The 19531-nt window shown below is 36.8% G+C and overlaps 8 protein-coding genes across 8 annotated transcripts; 4 read left to right on the forward strand and 4 right to left on the reverse strand.

Moving 5' to 3' along the window:
• Nucleotides 1–1729: 1729 nt before the first annotated feature.
• On the forward strand, nucleotides 1730–2564 carry PKNH_0810100 (succinate dehydrogenase subunit 4, putative; the record flags this gene model as incomplete). Its single annotated transcript, XM_002258705.1, has 3 exons — nucleotides 1730–2004; nucleotides 2291–2349; nucleotides 2545–2564. The coding sequence occupies 3 exons, from the start codon at nucleotides 1730–1732 to the stop codon at nucleotides 2562–2564; spliced, it is 354 nt and encodes a 117-aa protein (XP_002258741.1).
• Nucleotides 2565–2603: 39 nt separating this feature from the next.
• On the reverse strand, nucleotides 2604–4739 carry PKNH_0810200 (MORN repeat protein, putative; the record flags this gene model as incomplete). The annotated part of the gene is made up of 6 exons (XM_002258706.2): nucleotides 2604–2696; nucleotides 3013–3119; nucleotides 3307–3396; nucleotides 3535–3657; nucleotides 3803–4402; nucleotides 4562–4739. The coding sequence occupies 6 exons, from the start codon at nucleotides 4737–4739 to the stop codon at nucleotides 2604–2606; spliced, it is 1191 nt and encodes a 396-aa protein (XP_002258742.2).
• Nucleotides 4740–5159: 420 nt separating this feature from the next.
• On the forward strand, nucleotides 5160–6980 carry PKNH_0810300 (ankyrin-repeat protein, putative; the record flags this gene model as incomplete). Its single annotated transcript, XM_002258707.2, has 8 exons — nucleotides 5160–5168; nucleotides 5312–5348; nucleotides 5549–5616; nucleotides 5865–6062; nucleotides 6236–6283; nucleotides 6477–6527; nucleotides 6672–6744; nucleotides 6898–6980. The coding sequence occupies 8 exons, from the start codon at nucleotides 5160–5162 to the stop codon at nucleotides 6978–6980; spliced, it is 567 nt and encodes a 188-aa protein (XP_002258743.2).
• Nucleotides 6981–8142: 1162 nt separating this feature from the next.
• PKNH_0810400 (eukaryotic translation initiation factor 2 subunit beta, putative) lies at nucleotides 8143–8998 on the reverse strand (the record flags this gene model as incomplete). The annotated part of the gene is made up of 2 exons (XM_002258708.1): nucleotides 8143–8218; nucleotides 8406–8998. 2 exons carry the CDS (start codon nucleotides 8996–8998, stop codon nucleotides 8143–8145), a joined length of 669 nt encoding a protein of 222 aa, XP_002258744.1.
• A 2532-nt stretch (nucleotides 8999–11530) lies between these two features.
• PKNH_0810500 (uncharacterized protein) lies at nucleotides 11531–13378 on the forward strand (the record flags this gene model as incomplete). Its single annotated transcript, XM_002258709.1, has 7 exons — nucleotides 11531–11655; nucleotides 11860–11911; nucleotides 12223–12283; nucleotides 12429–12550; nucleotides 12725–12870; nucleotides 13096–13201; nucleotides 13316–13378. The coding sequence occupies 7 exons, from the start codon at nucleotides 11531–11533 to the stop codon at nucleotides 13376–13378; spliced, it is 675 nt and encodes a 224-aa protein (XP_002258745.1).
• A 389-nt stretch (nucleotides 13379–13767) lies between these two features.
• On the reverse strand, nucleotides 13768–14640 carry PKNH_0810600 (50S ribosomal protein L22, mitochondrial, putative; the record flags this gene model as incomplete). The annotated part of the gene is made up of 1 exon (XM_002258710.1): nucleotides 13768–14640. The coding sequence occupies one exon, from the start codon at nucleotides 14638–14640 to the stop codon at nucleotides 13768–13770; it is 873 nt and encodes a 290-aa protein (XP_002258746.1).
• Nucleotides 14641–15823: 1183 nt separating this feature from the next.
• Nucleotides 15824–17478, forward strand: PKNH_0810700 (conserved Plasmodium protein, unknown function; the record flags this gene model as incomplete). Its single annotated transcript, XM_002258711.2, has 5 exons — nucleotides 15824–15889; nucleotides 16097–16854; nucleotides 16968–17063; nucleotides 17178–17226; nucleotides 17416–17478. The coding sequence occupies 5 exons, from the start codon at nucleotides 15824–15826 to the stop codon at nucleotides 17476–17478; spliced, it is 1032 nt and encodes a 343-aa protein (XP_002258747.2).
• Nucleotides 17479–18425: 947 nt separating this feature from the next.
• On the reverse strand, nucleotides 18426–19519 carry PKNH_0810800 (uncharacterized protein; the record flags this gene model as incomplete). The annotated part of the gene is made up of 4 exons (XM_002258712.1): nucleotides 18426–18638; nucleotides 18927–19001; nucleotides 19138–19211; nucleotides 19447–19519. The coding sequence occupies 4 exons, from the start codon at nucleotides 19517–19519 to the stop codon at nucleotides 18426–18428; spliced, it is 435 nt and encodes a 144-aa protein (XP_002258748.1).
• Between the last annotated feature and the right edge of the window lie 12 nt (nucleotides 19520–19531).

Below are 19531 nucleotides of genomic sequence, written 5' to 3' on the forward strand. Positions count from 1 at the left end.
TGCCCCCAACCCCAACGGTTCTTCTGGCGCGAAGAAATAAAACCTGAACGTAACAGAACAAACCGAATGACAACAAAGGCACTACGCGCCTCATACGGATCAACCTTACATCGTGGTATAAGTAAAATCTACTACTTAGCGTCGGTACATAAAATGAAACAATAAGCAAAAAACTTACATCTTGTAAGAATTACAAAAATGGTGATCATACCGTTCCTGCAAATGCAGTACCACGAAAATCACCATTGGCATAAATTCCAGCGCGTACTGTCCCTCTTTTCCTTTCATTACTGGTAGCGCTTATCAAACATAGTATTATAGCAGAATATATATAAAACATAAATATATATTATGTATGGGGTTTGCACCACCACCAGGAATATATATGACATTACAACGTTTTATATATATCTCGCTATATATGGAGCTACCCATGGGACAATGAAATGTTTGCCATTGTTTATTTTGTTTATATATGCATACTTGTTGCTATTGCGACGCATGCTATAAATATATACTGCTTTTTCCCCCCATTGGCGCAGGCACGAGGAAAAGGGAAGAAGGGGACAAACGCTAGTCTAAGAATAAATACATTCCTGCATGTTCTGAAACAGTCAGCCATGATGGAATTTAACCCCAAAGCTAAAGTATAAAAATAATTGCTACAACCACATTGTTTTTACATGTACATATGAATAACTAAGCTTAAAAAAAAAAAAAAAAAAAAAAAAAAAATTGTTCTATATACCACCAGAACAAATACTTTTCGTTTTATTGCAAGGAAATACTCTACGACACCACAATCTGTTTCGTTACGCGCCGCCATATGAATTTTTCTAGCTGCGAAAAAAAAAAAAAAAAAAAGCTTCATTCTAAGAAAAAAAATATTCGGGCGAATTGAATATAGGATTGAATTACCGACTTATCTGCTTTTTTTCGTAAACCAACTATGCTATGAATGCGTATGACGCATATCGCTTTCGCTTAAATGACGAAAAAAAAAAAAAAAAAAATTAATTTAATTAAAATACATTTTTTTTTTTAAGTTAAAATATAATTATATGCCTAAAAAATATTTACGCATAAATGTACATGCAAAAATATATTTGTACAAGTATACCTGCGTAAATAAACATATAAGAAAAAGATTCAAGTAGCTTTTTTCAAGATAAAAAAAAAAAAATTTTTTGTTTTTGCAAAAAAAATAGTACTTTGAAGTACAAAAAGGAAATATATAAAATAATATATATTTACGTAGACATATCTCGCAAAATAAGGTTATTTCATCTGAATTGCGATTAAATAACATTCCTTAAGAACAACCAAAAAGTATAAGAACAGAAAAAATATTACGCAAGAATTGCAAAAATTGCAAAAATTGCAAACATTGCAAACATTGCAGAAATTGAAAAATACCGCAAATCAATAAGCCATTACCCAAACACCATTACCATTAGAAGCCATCCTTTTGAAGGATATTTCTAACCGTACCGTGGGAGATCCTACGAATAACAATTTATAGTTTACCGGTAATATAATAGTGGCGCAAGCGCTAAGAGTGAAGCTAACTAAGCATATTTATATTATATAACATGCCCATACATACGGAAAACAGCAGGCCCTGCGCGCACGAGCTATATAATTCCCTTTACCAACAGTAACCACATTTTAAAAGAATCCTCATCATATTCCTCTCCCCCCCCCCCCAGGTATACAAATCGAAGACAAAATGAAGCTGAAATTAAACATCGGGAAAAAGAAGAAGGGGTTGTTTGACTTCTCCATAATTGAAGGTTGCAAATCCCTTATGGGGACACTCTTTGGAACTGGTGTTGAAAAATATTTCAGAATAGTTAACCTTGCAATAGTTGCAATATTCATCACTGTTCTGAAATATATATACTCCTTCGATATGAAATATGCAAGAAAGAAGGACAAGAACTTGATCTACATGTACTATGGATTTTTAGTATGTCTTGTGGGGTTCGCCATCAGCATTAACTGGTAAGGGCGCATATGAACGAGTAGCGTTGTATGCAGAAAGAAAAGTGTATCTCCACATATACACATGCGTATGTACGCATGTATACACATGCATATAAACATATATGCACATATATCGACACGCGTGGCGCACTTAACCGTCGTTAAGTATATAACCCACCCAAGCATGCATTACCACTATATGTGCACTCCCACATATACATATATATGTGTATACCTTTCCCCTTCTGTGGAACACAAATTCACACCGCGTCCTTCCCTCATCCATCGTTTGAAATATTTACAGGATATACTTCGAGTATTACAAAAATAAGAAAAAGGGAATCTCCCCCTTCGATGTTAAAAGTAAGAGATAACTGATGATGGATGATGAGCTGTTACGGAAAATTTATATTTCACCCTTTTTGCAACGGGTTGTTTTTGCGTATCGTTGATGATGTTCCTTCTGCGCTTCATTTGAGCGTGCTTTTCTCATCGTTTTGCTCAAACACATATTGCGATTGCAATTTCTTTTTTTTTTTTTTTTTTACCTTTTTTCAGTGGGGAGTAAGAAAAAATAAATGAAAATCCAATTTTGTCCAACGCAATTTGTCAAATTATCACCTGGTGGATGTAATATACAATGGTTTATAATTCAGTAAACTATCTGGATCTCCTTGTTCAACTTCCCCTTTAGGAATTTTTTTAAATTTCTGTGATTAAATGTTTTGTTTATGGATTATAATAAGTACATGTATGTATATTATATGAACGAGTTTTTTTTTTTTTTTTCATTTTGTCAGTATCTTCTTTTTTTTTTTTTTCTTTTTCATCCATATTATTTGTATGTATTGCCTATTTGTATTACATGCATATAGACAAACTGTAAATAATATGTCATCTTATTTGTTATTCTTTTCCAAATGAATAAATTATGCAATTCGTTAATTATTTTGTATAACAATATATGATGAACCTCTTTTTACTCATTCTCATTTTTCATTTTATATCTTCTTTTTCTCATTTTACCTGTTTAACTTCATAATAAAAAACATTTAATTGTGTTCGGTCCGCAAATGCCCAGACGCCATCTCCCGAGGGCTTATTATTTTTGAAGTTTCCCACGAAGTACATTCCTGAAAGGGCGGAGGGAAGATGGGAATTGTGTGGGTGAGATCAGAGGAGCACAAGGTGTGGACTTTATTCACATATAGGGGGGGGGGGGTATGCTCAACGGGAAATTTATAACTCCACCAGAGGTGATTGATCAGCTCAACATTATCATTTTATAAAAAAAAAAAAAAAAAAAAAAACGTAAAAAACCATTTGGTAGGATCCATTTTCCGTGCTTTAAATATCCATCTTCCCAATGTCCTTCCAGAATGCTTTTGCACTTTTTGTATGTGTATCTTCCTGCGGGGGAAGGTGTTATTTTGTGATGGACATTGAGCTTCCGTGAACAAATGGGAAATTCGCTTACGCACATACATAAGTACATAAATACGCATACATTACACACGCGCACACTGCGCATATGCATGTCTGATTAACCCCATCCGCTCTTCTTTCCAAACTTCCAGCCACCTACGTACACATCTCCGTTTCTGTACAGCATCATTCCCTCGTTGTGTTTGAGACCGTTGGCATAGTTACCATAGTAGAAGCTCCCTTTATCTGCGAACGTATATATAAACGTGTGCACTTATATACAAGCAAATGTACAAAATTCTGAAACCCTAGAGAGGGTCAGAAACAAAAACACGTAAAAGGATCGGATATACCTCCCCGGGGGGTAACGCTAACATATTTATGTAATTACCTTTCGGGGGGATAATCGTTTCTTTTTTCATTTTTGTGTTATTCCATTTTTGCATAAGATTTAGCAACCTTTTGGAGGCATCTTTTTCATTATCAGCTGCTTTATGCCCCTTTTTGTTATTTTGATAGCCATCATTATTGGCGCCCTTCCCCTTGTCTTGTTCATTCTGATCGCTCTGTTCGTCACCGCTTTGTTCATCACCACCTTCGTCTTCACCACCTTCGTCTTCATCACCTTCGTCTTCATCACCTTCTTCGTTACCACTTTCGTCGTCACCGCTTTGGTTGCTTCCGCTTTGATCATTTTCACCTTCCTCCTCGCTCGTGTCCTTCTCGCTATCCCCATCTTTGCCACTTTCCTTATTTTCCTCATCGCCCTCTTCATCGATGCCCCTTTCCTCATCGCTGTTCTCGTTCTTCCCTTTGTCATCATCGCTTTTTTCCTCCTCCTCACTACTCTCATCCTTTGCCCCCCTCGCTCCTCTCCCTTTGTCTTTCCCCTGCTTGTCTTCCATGTTGTAAAAATAAGTACCGATCCCATTCTTCTTGCCATGCTCATACAGCCCTTGGTAAAAATCTCCATTCTGGTATTTATACTCACCTGTTTGGAGGCGGAAAATAAGGAAAGAGACACCAAAGAGATCTACGATGCTGTGGAAACGGAGCCAAAATGGAAAAATGCAGAATCGTGCTAAGAAAAAAAAAAAAAAAAAAAAAAAAAAAACGATGTTTCTTCACAAGGGGGATAAACGTGACCAACCATATCCGTGTTTTTTTCCATGGAAGATATTTCCATAATACTTTTCCTTTATTTTTAGTTTTTTGTTAAGATAGAAGGTCACAGTCCCCACACCCGTGTAGTCCCCGAGCGTGTTTGAAGACTCTCCATTGTCTTTCACCAATTTTAAGGTTTTCTCCTTGTCCTTTATTCGTCCCATTTTGTAATTACGCGTGAATACACGAATGAATGGAAGAGATGGATTTCACGTGTATGTAAGAAAGTGTTGGGGAGAGGTTTAATTTCCTGCATCATGCACACACAGGTTGGTAATTATATATCCTTGCGAACTCCTCCCTATGTAATGTGCACATAAAAAAAGGAAAAAACGATAAATTAATTTTTGCAAAAGAGCACGAATTGGGGAAGGAGATATTCTGCTAAAATCATTGGCGTCTACAGAAAAGGGGGACTGAAAACTAGCGCAAAAAAAAAAAAAAAAAAAATTGTCGTGAGAATTGAAAAAAAAAAAAAAATTCCATTGAAAGTCCTATGTCAAGAATATTGAATTTACACAACGTACAGAAGGAGCCCTTAGAATTCCTCCTTATGTCCTTCGCGTTCCCAATGTGAGAAAAGCATGGCAACGGTTAAAAAGGAGGAGCATCTACAAGCTAAGCTCTGCACAAATAGATAGACGCACAAATGGGCAGACGCATGCACACATTTCCATGATACATAGGCGGTCAAAAAAAAGTAACGCTTTCTATACGGCCATATTTTTTCACCCAGGAAGAGAGAGTAAAATTGCTCGTAGCAGCGAGGAAAGGTATCGTGCCATTTTCTTTCATTTTTTGTGAGCGCTCTGTTATATCCTGGGTGATGTAATTTCCTCTATTCTTTTTTTTTTTTTTTTTTTTTTTTTTTTTTTTTTTTTTTTTTTTGGTGAGAATTTGCTAATCCGCCACTTGGGCGACGACTCGCGACAACGCTCAACCACTTTTCCACATTTAATCAAATTTTTGATAGGAATTTACGAAGATGTCGTTTCCTTGTCTAAGTTGCAAATTCCCCTTGGGGATTACGTCCAGCCTCCGGTAAAATGGGAATAATACGTGTCTCCCATGTGCTCAAATGAGTCCCTGGCATATGAACCAAAGGGAGTATGAACATGCGTACTCCCTTAACATGCATGTGAATCCCATACTTCCAGTACGAATGCAAACGTTACAATACAGAAAAGGGCAATAATCTCCCTGGTGCACGCTAAGTAATTACCCGAACGATTAAATGATGCCTCACCCCATTTACTACACCTCCTTGTCCTTATCGATATTCGATGCAGAATAACAGAACAGCTTTCTGGTACAGTTGCCGGAATGGTAACCTAAAGATGGCGAGAATAATTTTGAAAAAAGGAAGTAACATAAATCATAAGGATGCTAACGGGATATCTCCCCTTCATATCAGCGTGAAATATGGGCACCTGAACATTGCCAAGTTCCTCATCGAAAATAATGCCAACGTAGACATAACAGACAATGTTAGGACGAAACGGTGGAGCAGTAAAGAAGATCCTTAGGATATAGGAGGGATTCTTGTCGAACGTTTACCAATTTAGTGCATTTCTTCACACATGCATACCAGTCATGTGAGACGCCTTTTATAGGAGATAACTAACAGCTGACTTCAAAATGCTGCTTCCCCCACTTGCAGGAGGGACAGAGCCCCATCTTTTACGCTATTATAAACAAGCACTACGATGTAATGCTCTCACACAACGCTCCTAACAATTTCAACCATTGCTAGTTTCTGCATAACTGTATATATGGTCATATATATACATGACTTGGCATCCGTAACCCCGCAAAAAGGAACCCCTAAAATGTACTTTGCACCGCTTCTACATATATTGTAAAAACACATACTACCACTCACTTTCGAACGGACACTTCAGATTGTCAAGCTTTTGATAGAAAACGGAGCCGATGTTCAAATGAAAGACCACGTAAATTTAAAATCGTCTGAATCATTATTGTACAATGCATGTGCAACGCATTTAGGAAGGAAATATGATCAGACATGTCTTTACGTACCCATGCTAGCTCATTTTATTCTTAACATCAACCAAATTTTTTTTTCCTCTTTGAAGAACAATGCCAGTGTGTATGACTACGCTGACTTTAGTGGAAAGACGAAACTCTCCTCCTACATACTCTACAAGAGTAACATAGCATAAGCAAAAAAAAAAAAAAAAAAAAAAAAAAAAAAAAAAAAAAAAAAAAAAAGGAGTAACCAGATATCGGCTCTCTACACATTCGCTCATCCCCCTAGCGTTTTCCTTTATATGACAACTTTTCCGCTTTCTGCTGAATCAGGCAACGAGATAATAGTTAACGATTCGAAAAGAGCTCTGAATGGGGATTCGCCACCCAACGACGACGACACGAATGCTTCGTGAAGTTTTCCATGTAACAAGTGTTTTTAAGAGCACCTAGTCCATCACAATGTTAAATGATGCTTTTAATTGAGTTGCTGGGGGAAATGTACTTAATTGTAGAGATAAGCGCGCTTGTACATATATCTGTACATGTCCATTTATATGTAAGTATTTTTTTTTTACCTATGTGTGTGTGCACCCGGCGCAGGTAATACACATAACACATATTATTAAAACAAAAATGTACATTCGTGAAGACGTTGAGGTTGTTAATTTAAAAAAGGGAAATGTTTTTTTTCGATAATAATTATGTTTGCATGAGCTACACACTCAAACATGTACGCACGCCTGCCATGTTGTAGCGGGTACATAAATATGAAAAAAAAAAAATAAATAAAAAATAAATATATATATATATATATATATACATACTTTATATATGTATGAACGTAGAACTAAAAAGCTAAAGAGACGGGGGGCAAGGAGTATGAGTGTTACTTCTGCTAAATTTACAAGCACCATCATGGAGGAGGCGGTGGGTTCACAGAGGGGTGAATTCTCAGAACAAGCTACAGCAGTAACGGTGCACATTTGCTCAAAAAGATACATGACATGCTATGCATCCTTTCTTGCACAGCAGTGCCCAACGATGAGGTATTTAACGAATTTAATCACCACATAGATGATCATCTGAAAATCGTATTTGGATGTTAATGCACATATATACACATGCATATGAACACATACATATATATATATATATATACACAATGTTGATTGTATGATGTACCATGCAACATTCATATAGGTTAGGTTTGTTCATGTGTTATCCTGTCACCTCACGGCGACGCGCTATTTATTTGTTGACAAGAGAATTTCCTTTCACATTTGCATGCATCATTCTTCTAAATCTGTTGTGCTAATTCAGAGTTCACACCACAGCTACTACCTCACGTGAAACGTTTAACAAAAAATGGATCCTCACATGGGGGTCTACGTATAACGCAGAGGCATGTAAAGAAGGGCATAAATTATATTGAAACCACGAATTCGTAAAAATTATATGAAAGTTTGTTCTCTTCATTCCTAATGTGTCGCTCATGAGGGAAATACTAAAAATTAAGGCTACTTCTATATACTTACTGAACTTAACTGCTTTCCGTATGCCATCACTTTGTTCTCCTCAATTGGTATGTTTTGCCTTTCTTCTCTCACCTCTTCCCAAGGCGTGGAAACCACTCTTAATGGTGGTGACCGATCTGTGAAGGATACAAATAGGGAGAGTTAAATGTAACGGGGTATTATAAACATGTCGATGGGAGAGTATATATTAAGGGGAAATAATACGCGAGACAAATAATATGAATATGTCACACAATGAGTAATATAGTTATGAACTGATTAGTTATCATAATAGTGATAAAAAAAAAAAAAAAAAAAGGTAACCTCTTAGCTCCGCAAGCATTACAATGCTGGTGAAAAAGTCGAGTTCTGCTATCCTTCTCCATGGTTGTATTTGGGCTTTTGCACATCTGACAGGTTACATATTCAGTGATATATTTTCTCAACAAAGCTTCAATATGTTTCGGTCCATACTTTCCTTTTAAAACTAACTGTCCTTCTCCTGCTATGGATCCTTCCGTTCCCAATTCGGCTAAGACAAAATGAAAAACGTGTTCTTCATTTCTATTCATAATTGTACATATATCTTTAAAATTAATCCATGCAACTTTTTTTGAACCAACCCTTACAACTTGTGGCGGTTTAATAGTGTACTTTTTGGATATACACAAATCTATGTTGTGCTTATTTACTAAATCTTGGATTCTGTGTAAGAGCTCTTCATATGGATACACTGCTCCTCTTTCAAATACTTTCCCTGTGCCATCAATAATTATTTCTTCAATTTTTTCTGTGATTTCCTTTTTTTTTTTTTTTTTTTTTTTCTCACAAAAATCGAACAGCTGTTTGCTTTCTTCGTCGTGCACCTTGTCCAAGTCGACGAAAACGCCCCCTGCATCTTCTACTTTGTCTTCCATGGTACGTTCAGTTGGGCAAGAGAAGGTAATAACAGAATGCTGCAATAATATGCGGAAAACGCAGGGCGTATACTAAAGTGTGCCTTGTACGATGAGCTATTGTCCAACAACGGTATACTTGGGAATTGTATACACGTACGCTGAAACACAAGTGCTACCTTTTTTGCGCGGTTCTATTTTTTTTTTTTTTTTTTCCTCCTTTCTTCCCTTTCCAAAATCGTGGAACAGAAAATATGTGTATTCAGCTATTTTTGAAAAGCCACTTGGGTATCGAGGTGGAAAGAACGCACGCTTCTTCGCAGTTTCTTCGTTGAGAGAATCCTCGCTAACTTTTCTTCACTTCCGAAATGAATGTGTACAGTTGTAAACAGGCCAAGAGGTGGGAGCATAAATATATTTTAATATTCCATTCGATTGGTCCGTCCTGGCTTGTTCACAAGAAGATTACGCCCTTATAAGTGTTGTCAAATCTTGGGCACTATAGGAAGGTACAAAAATATGCACGAGCGCACACGCGTACATACGTACAGGTGTTTACCTCCCTTTTGTATGAGGGGGAGAAGGGACTCGACTGTTTGGAAAATCGCCTACTGTAGTTAGAACTTGGTGCGAGGGCATACGTGAAACATATCGCTTTATGCAAGTATGTACGTGCGTGCTATATATGTACAAAATATATGTTCTGTTCTTTTATTTATTTTTATTATTAGTATTTTTTTTTTTTTTTTTTTTTTTTTCCTTTCATAGAAGCGTTCTTTTCATCCGTAGCTGTCGCAAAACGAAATGGATGGGTACACGCGAAAAAAATGCCCTCGTTGAAATTTTACAAAAAAAATGTTTTTTTCATTTAATTTATATTCATACTTGCATTGCTTTTCTTTCCTCCCTATGGTTTGGTAGGATATTTTATTCCTACACGTGCGTGCGCAATATGACACCCATGTACGTTAAATTTCGCAACTATATATATATATATATATATATATATATGCCTTATATTTGTATTGCTTATTTGTTTGTATATTTTTATGTATATATTTTTATACGCTTTATGCAGCCACGAGAGGAAAACTAATTCGTTGATTTAACCAAGGCGGAGATGCAAAAGGGGGGCGCGGCGCATTTAGGGCGGAAAAATAAAAGATGAGCACCGGGGTAATATATATGTATATAAATGTATGTGCTTCTCCCCAATGGGTAAACTTTTGTTTGTAGCTCGGTGAAGGCGTTACTTTTCAACTCTGCACCAACACTTACCTGGGCAATGGAAGGAGGAGAAATTCTGACCCCCGCTAAATTGATGTGCGCCAAAACTTCTAAATGCCTTTTATAGGGGGGCTTATCGGAGAGTTCCCTTCAAAGTATTTGAAAGGAAATCGGTTTGGCAGATTTAGGAAAGCGCCAAGGAGTGCATATTTGTTAAGATGCCTGGTTCTGGAAGCTTGTATCATTTGTGCATTTCTGCATTTTTGCGTTTGTAATGCTTTACGTGCTGAGGTAATTAAATAGTATACGCACCCTTCCGTGCATACAACGTTACTTTGCAACACGCGTGATCCAACCAACCCCCGGTCCCTATATATTCTAAATATAACTGCGCCCCTGTAGGCGCGACTCCTCCAATTGACATGAAAATATATTTTGCCAATATTTAAGTGCCCCCCCTTATATTCACGCACCTTGAGCGGAAGGCACAAAATCAAAAATTGACGTTGATGATATTTTTTGGCTACTGCGCACAACCGGCATGTTTTCCATTTTGAAGCGTTTTTCGATGCGCCTTAGGCACAATCTTCTCAGAAAAAAAAAAAAAAAAAAAAAAAAAAAAAAGGGAAAAAAGGAATTTGCATATATTGAAAAATAAAGTATACGGTTTTTATGCATATGAAGGCGGGATTTATATATATGCATATAATATCCATATGGAGGGACTGCTTTTGCAATGCGTGCGTCCCTTTTTTTTTTTCTTCGCTCCATTATTAGCTTGAATTATTATATATATAATAATGCTAATTTTTTTTTTTTTTCCATTTTATGTATATTTTTTTTTTGCCACTTGACGGAACATTTTGCCTTAGAAATTGGAGAATTTTTCTTCTTCATTTTACATGTACATTGTTTACATAAAAGGGCTCATTTGTTTTCGTTATGTTTGCAATTTTTTATCAATTTTCTGGTTTTTTGCAGTTTTTATGTTTGGGGATTTTTATAATTTTTTTCCATTTTTGTCATTTTTTACAATTATAACGTGTACATGCCATTTGTGCCGTGAGTTACCCTCCTTCACACAATTCATTAGTTCATTTCTCACCTTTAATCCTCATAAGTATGCTACACATATATTAGTTTCAATTTGTACGCTTACGTGACTGCCAATTATATTTATGAATGAATATGGACACATCCACCTATATACACGTTGTAGCTAACAGAAAGCGTTGATAAATTAACCCTTAGTTGAATTAACGAAAAAAAAAAAATAAATAAATATATCACAGAATAACACATAATTAGTAGACGAACATCATTAAGATGAGTTGTTATCGCTTGTTTGTTGAGGTGTTTCTTTTTTCTTTTTTCTTTTTTAAAGTGCATAGTTGTCTTTATGTAACAGATGGCAGTTCTATCATTTTAGAAAACGTTGGAACGTCATACAAGTAATGAGAAAAAATAGCAACTAGCCGAAGAGGGCAGAAAAGAATAAACTAAATACCATGTCATTCTGTTCCATGGAAAGAAAATGACCCATGGCACAACTTCTGATCATTTCCCATTCCGTTGTGTTTCCAACTGAATGTCATCCTTTCAGTTCATTCCATTATTCTTCCTTTTTTTTTTTTTTTTTTTCTTTTCTTTGAAAGACTCTTTTCCACAGATATGAAATGGGGAAGTGGCTCAGGAAACCAACTAGTGGTAATGCACCGAAAGAGAAATTAAAAACCTCCACAAGTGTGGAGTAGAATGAATTTCTATTTTGGAGGAAATCTGTTTACGAATATGAGACAGTGCGTCCACAATTATGGATTCGTTCTTTTCCCCTTTTGTCACTCGATCGAGTCGTAAAGGGGATGTGGAATGCACAAGCGCATATACCGTTGCATGCACTCGAAATTTTATATCCCTCTCCCCTACACACACACATACACACATACATACATACATACATACATACATACATACATACATACATACATACATCATTGCTCTTATTTTTTTTCCAAAAGACCACAGTAACGACTAACAAGAACGAGGAGAACCTCTTGTGGACAGTTAACATTTATGATGGTACAAATAGTAAAACAAAAAGAGGCCACTATTAAGGAGAGGAGCGCCATCCAGGGATGTGTAGCGATAGAAGCACATGTTCCACATAGCCATTATATATATATATTTTTTCATTTTTGCACTTCCAATTTTACCCTCAACGCAGACGCGAAGAGCTTCACGGGAAATAAAATAAACTGCGACGAAATCATCACGCTGAAACATGTCAAGTCGAATGGATACTTGATGGGCTCTTCGCACGAGTCGATACTTTCTAACAATTATGAAGTGAGAAAGCGAAAACGGTGTTGCGCACATGTTCACATAGACATGTCTGTATGCAAGTATCTACATGAGTACACGTGTGAATGCTGAATAAGTTTAAATGCCAAATGCGAGTCGTCCGCCCTATCTTCATTTCATTCATCGTTTCCCTCCCCCCACACACTGTTGCACTAAAAGCTAAGTGTTCATCAGAGTAAGGAGTTGGCGAAATTTCAAGTTATCTGTGAAAACAAAAAAAGCAGTCCCTACTGGTCTGTGGGCGAAAATATTTACCTAAAGAGCGTGGATCACAATGGATATGTCTCGACGAGCAAGAGTTATGAGTAATACACTGCACTGAGGAGGAAGAAAGTTACGCATGAACGTTCCTTTTCTCTTCGGCATTTTTTTTTTTTTTTTTTTTTTTTTTTTGTACATATGATGGCATCACCACTGAGTTTACGCATGTGACTGGATTGGCCAATCAGACACTTGTATCGAATTGCTTCCATGCGTATGGAGATGTATTTCCCTTTCCATTTTCCGCGCCCTGCCCCTCCCGTTTGCAGATTTAATCAGTACAATTGTCACAACTGCCCAATTTTGTATCACCTGGAGGCATGCATTATGAGATATACTTACCCGCGCAATGATCAAAAGTGGAAGGCGAAATCGGTAAGGCGAAGAGGGAGTGCATAACCTTCGGCGAGTGCACCTTGCATGTATGTACCCATCGCTTCCACGCTAACAACATCATGCTAATGAATCTTTCCCCCCTTCCATCTGTAGGGCGTCATCATAACGCAATTTAACGACGAGCGCGGCGAGAAATTTAATGTTGATGAATTGTGAGGTGCTTTGTACAACCTCCTTTCTCCATTTCACGTTTATTAATATTTTTTTTATTTTTATTTTTTTTATCTGATATTCTTTAATATTCTGCGGTACGGGCGCGGAAGTTAGTCACAAGGGTGCTGAGTGTGCTTATTTTTACACACACACCATCCTGTTTTATTTTTTTTTTTCCTTTCTTTTTTCTGTGTTTAACTCTCAAAAGGGCATACAAAAAAAAAAAAAAAAAAAAAAAAAAAAAAAAGTAGCCACTTTTAATTTAGAAGAGGTAAATCCAAACGGAAGTGTAAGATGGCAGCGCGCCGAAAATGCAGCTTACACCAAGTGAAGGGATGATACAAAAAGGTAATATAAAAACAAAGCGTGTGGTGTTTTAAGGGCTTCTCCTCCTACTGAGGGGTAGAACCATCGCTGAGCAGGTTTCTCTGCATCTTCAACTCCATCGTCCTTCGGTTAACATTACTAAAATAATTTTTTATCCAATCGCGCCTGGATTTGTAGTAATCAAACTGGTAAATGTTATTAAGGTAACGTAACTTTTCTCTAAAGTAATACCTGGAGTTGGCAGAAATATAGGGATACCACTGAATTAAATTTTCCATGTTTATTCTATCCTGATGAAAATATAATCTCATATTATGGGATAAAGTACGCGGGACATTTCCACGGATAAAAATCTTATGGTAAAATTCTTGCACATTCATTTGTTTAATGGTATAGGTAAAAGTATTTCTGTAACTTTTTACTAGCCCAAAGTGTCCTAACGCATGGTACTTGATATACTTCATCGGTGTGTTGTAGTGTATCTGTACGTTATCAATATAAAGGCGGGATACATCTCCATTAAATTTATTTACAATTTTTTCTTTGGAATTTAACAAAGAGTTCAGAATATTATTTACTCTTATCTGTGGGATGGCTTCTAAAAAGACGATGGCATCTTCGAGGTGTAATCCCTTAATGAGTCTACCGAAGTTATACAAATTTCGCAAACTTATTTTTAATTGATATACTTTGAATGTCCAGTGTACATCGTCCTTCCTATTTCTTATATTTTCTTCATCTTTCTTTAGTATCTTTGGCTTCAAGCCTTTCCTGATATACCTCCTTTCATTATACCTATGGATAATTCTTCTCCTCCATTCCCAAAACCCCTTTTTTCTGTAATATGGATTTCGCAGCCTTACATTCGTGTTTATGTATTTCTTACTTGTTAGGAACAGGAAGTTGTTTCTAAGACTCCTACTGAAAAGCGGAAACATAACTCCACATATACGAAAATGAGAAGGTGTGAAAAAAAAAAAAAAAAAAAAAATGGCTTCTCTGCGTGATAGGAGAAAGCTTCCTTTTGAGCGTGTAGAAATGTTAGCCTTCTCCGAACTTTAAAAAGTGTTTTTTTTTTTTTTTTTTTTTTTTCCTTCTTAATTTTACCATATTAATTTTTCCTACTCCTTTATGTGTGATTCACTTTTGGGGGGTAGGGTGCGTGGAGAGTACCTGGGTTCTCATCTTGTTAACCTTTTGCGCCCCTCTCGGGGTTAAACTTCGAGTCGGTTTTCCTTCAAATTAGTTTTGCATCGTATCCATGCTGAGATCCAGTTCAATTTGTTTTTCTCCTCCCTCTGTATTATAAGCATGTCAGTGGTACATGGCACATTTTTTCAAATGGGGATAGAACCCCCCACCACGCATCGTTTTGATTTTCCGCATGCATTTATCTTACTCTCGCTTATGTGTAGAAAAGGCGTGGGAAAATAATAATAAATAAATAACTACTACTCCTTTTGCATGTCCATTTTGACCATATTAGTGTAGCATATCAAAATTGCTTTTCCACATTTCCGCTTTTATATACTGATTTTCCTCTATCGGACAATTGTATTTTTTTTTTTTTTTTTTTTTTTTTTCTCTCCACCGCCTTTTTACACATTTGCAGTATAGGCGCGACGCTTGAGTTGCATCCCACTTAATTCGACCCACATAGGATGATCACAAATTAGAGATAAAGAGGCCAAGCATATTTAGTACCATCTGTGGCATGCACAAAATTGGATAAACATAAACTTATCGAACGAATCGAAAGCGTCATTTATGTATGCCCATTTGAGAACCGCAACGAATGCACATTTTTTGTGTGGCCTACCCGTGGTGATAAAAAAAATATAGACAATTTTTTTTTTCGGTCGTTCTTCTAAAGTACACAATTGATAGAGCTGTTCTGCTATCACTATTGCGAAAGTTGAGAGGGCAGGAAATGCAAAGTGCCTTTTATTAAAGGATGATAGGTACGTTTATGTCATGAGTTTTAAGCCTCTTCGTCTTGACTGTACTTAATTTGAGAAATTCCAGGAAGATCTTCTCCAAACGTATATGTCCTGGCCCGGTTGCAGAACTGCTGAAGCGTAACCCCACTGTACCACATTAAAAAACATTGCCCATGTTAAAATGGATTTAAAGAGTGCGCAGTGTATTTGGGACACTCTCAACGATTTGCACAAAAATGACAAGCAGGTGAGGAGGAAGGAATCTCAACTAACTAGAAATAGGCGGAGAAGAGAGTGTATCCCGTTCATCGTATGTACGGTTCATTTAAACCACGCCATTCTCGCCACGCCATTCTCACCATGTCATTCTCACCACGTCATTCTCACCATGTCATTCTCACCACGTGTAAGAAATCTGTGACGCATCCTTTCACTTTTCCGCCCTTCCTTTTAGGCGTACGAAAAATTTATGGACAAGCACATGGGGAAGATGAATCAGCAAAAACCAATTAAACCGAAGTTCTGCTTTTGCATCGTGACGGATCTGGAAAAGGTGTCAATCAAAACAAAGAGCAGCGAGCACAAAGAGAAGATGTGTGATTACTATGTGTATGTATATCACAGTAGCAAAATGAAAGAGCCAAGGTTGCCGAAGAATTTCTCTACCAATATGGAAGAAATAAATTACGATGACATTCCTATCAGTACGTGTAAAATAAAAGGAGAAAGCAACAGAGACATGTACGCAGAAGCTGTTATCCACACGGAAATTCAGAAGCATTTCCACAATTTATATTTTAAAAACAAAATTATTCAAACAATATTAAGAATATTAAATGAGGCAGAACAAATGCTCAGGGGAGATATACACATAAATGGAAACTCCTTCAAATATATCGAATTGGGATATGTCCCGAAGACGAAACATTTTTTAAATCCACAATGTGTGGATAGTATATTACACACAGAACATTCTACATCCGTCGACCAAAGTGACATAAAATTCTACAACATGTTAAGTCAAAAACAGTTAAAAAATAATGATAAGAAGGAAGAAGAGAAAAACGAAATAAAAATACACGACGCCTCCAGTAATATTTTGAATGATATACAGTCTGTCAGGACAACCAAACGGGGGAAAAATGACAATGCTCAAGGGGAACGCCTCATCCCCAGGAAGGTGAAGTCCTATCACTACACAGTTATTGACAGGTCAGAATTAGAAACGGAAAAAAATGGGTGCCAAACTCTAAAGGTTTATACTAAGACATACACACCTTCTTCCCTCTCACAATGTTCATTATGTATCCCTTTTCCTCCAACAGATACCTCCATATCATCGTCACCTTCAACAGCATTTCATACGAAGAATTGGAAGTTTTGAAAAAAGGAAACACCGTCGAGATTTACGTGTCCAGCAGGTAATATCCTAAATGGTTTCTTCGTCCAAAGCATAAGTGTATATATATGCATCCCCATATGAATATTTTTATTATTTTTATTTTTCTTTTTTTTTTTATATTTCCTTTTTACAGACCCGATGATTGCATGACTTTGAGCTTTAAGCAAAACTTAAGCGATAATGTAAGGACCCAGCCAGCGAATGCTTGTGCGTTCGCAGGGAGAATGATAGATCCCCTCACCCATATGTGCATAAAATTTTATCCTTTACATGCTATAACTGCTCCGTCATAACAGTCTAACAATCGTCAAAATGAGGGGGAAAAATATTTTTCACATTTCCTCCGTTGCCTGCCCCCCCCCTTTGCGCAGATCAAAGGTTACTTCAATGAAAAGAGCCTCAAGCTTACCATCAGCGTGGAGCTTCTATACTGAAGGAGAGTTATTTTAGCCTCTTTGGAGAGTTGCAGAAGAGGTACATGAAGGAACACAGCTATTGCAACTTTGGCTACTTCCAAGAGTGTCCTTGTTTTTCCTCAACTTTGTTATACCCGTAGCATCAATTTAGTCTTCCTTAATTCGCTACTTTTTTCGCAACTTTATTTTGTTTTAATTTTTTTCTTTTTTTTTTTTTTTTGTAAAGACAGTTGTTACCATATTAAACATTAATTATTCATGTGTGCAAAAAAGAAAAAAAAAAAAAAATGGTCGGTTAATTATCTGAAAATATAATTCGCTCAAGTTTATATTTTCATCTGTTGAGGGAAACAAAAAAAAAATAAACTGATCAAAAATTTTTAAATCAGTTTTATTTAAAAATATTTCTAGGGGATAAGACGGCTATGGAGCCATAAGGGGCGGTAAGAAAAGCGAAATGAATAAAGGGGGTGGAGGAGGGGAAGCGGCGAAGAGGATAACTCTTCCCCGGAAATTAAAGAAAACGATCTAAGGCTTGTGAAAAAATAATCGAAAGTGGACGGGTAAATGGATATCCTCTCTAACAGATACACAGACACCTGCACATGGCACGTAGACGAATTTATGTGAGCACACGTAATTACGCACATATAATCACGTACACATAGTTATGCAATATAATTATGCAGTTATAATTATGCACACCTTTTTTGCACATACACATTAGCACTAATTGGCTTACCCCCCGCGACACGCCGAAAGATCGGCGGTCGGGTGCAGGGGGTGTAAATTAATAGGGGTACAGGGGAGGGGCGAACGAAAAACATCAGGCGTAAAAACATTAAATGCAAATGGGCCTGTCGAGGAGTGGCCAAAGAACGAAGCATAAAGCACTTGTTATCATTTTGCCAAGAGGAAATATATCAAAAGGAACTCTTTTTTTTTAAAAGCCTTAATCAGAGAAATCAGGAATTTTTCTTGTAATCCCTCATAATAAAAATGAACAAATTTTTTTCCTTCAAAGTTCCAAATTTTATGGGGATACAGTTGCCACTGTCGTCTAAGTGTAAAGCTAAGCAACAATTGTCGTTGATCAAATTTGCTTGAGTTTCCACGCGCTTCAGCTGCTCTTCTCCATATAACAAGGATCTAATGTCGCTGAAGTTTATCATCCGAACCTGGGAACGGGTTTACAGAAACGGGGGCATTATAACAGTGATCGCATAACAGTGACGAAGTGACTGCCGCTAGCATTGACACCTTTCCCAAGATGTCCATTTTCACCTGAACACACAGCTGCACCCATGAATTGTGCCGTGTTATGCATATACACATATGTATCCACACATACATATAAACACACACACACACACATTGCATATTTTCACGTGCACATTCTCACATGCACACTTTCATCATTGTCGTCATATGAGAAAAGTGAAAAACAAATGAGCTCAATTAGTTACTTTCTGATGGCAAGATATACACAGGGTCTTTTCGTTGAAATTGGCTTGCAAGTTACACGGTAATTTTGTACCATCCTACGGAGAAAAAGGAATAAAAAAGTGCATGGGAAAGTTGCTAAAGTGGAAAAAAGAAAAAACAGACCAGCACATAAACAGTTAGCAGGATTCCATCTTTTGTGACACCTTCAAATGTAGAATAAAACTTCTTTACCTGTAGCAAGACAACTATTTGGATGTTATTCTTTAATCGCTTTTTAAACTCGTTTATCTCACTGTTGGAAAATGCTAAACATATGGGGGGGGAAAAAAGGCATAGCGTGTGTGATGCAAGTACGTGTAAGAGAGGAAGGGGGAAAATACACATGTGTACATATGTACATATGTACATGTATACATACACACATGGTGGAAACATGTGTACTCACTGCGCACACCATCAAGTGCTCAGAACTGCTCATGTAACACTCTGTGAATGAGAGTGCTTTTTCCCGGAAAGGGATATTATTCTATGTATAATTACTTTCTAATATTTCGTCATCATTCAAGTATTTTTTATTTTCATCTAGAGAACAACAGGATACAATATTTCCCATTTTTCTTTTTGG

Source organism: Plasmodium knowlesi, assembly GCF_000006355.2.
Source record: "Plasmodium knowlesi strain H genome assembly, chromosome: 8".
NCBI lineage: Eukaryota > Apicomplexa > Aconoidasida > Haemosporida > Plasmodiidae > Plasmodium > Plasmodium knowlesi.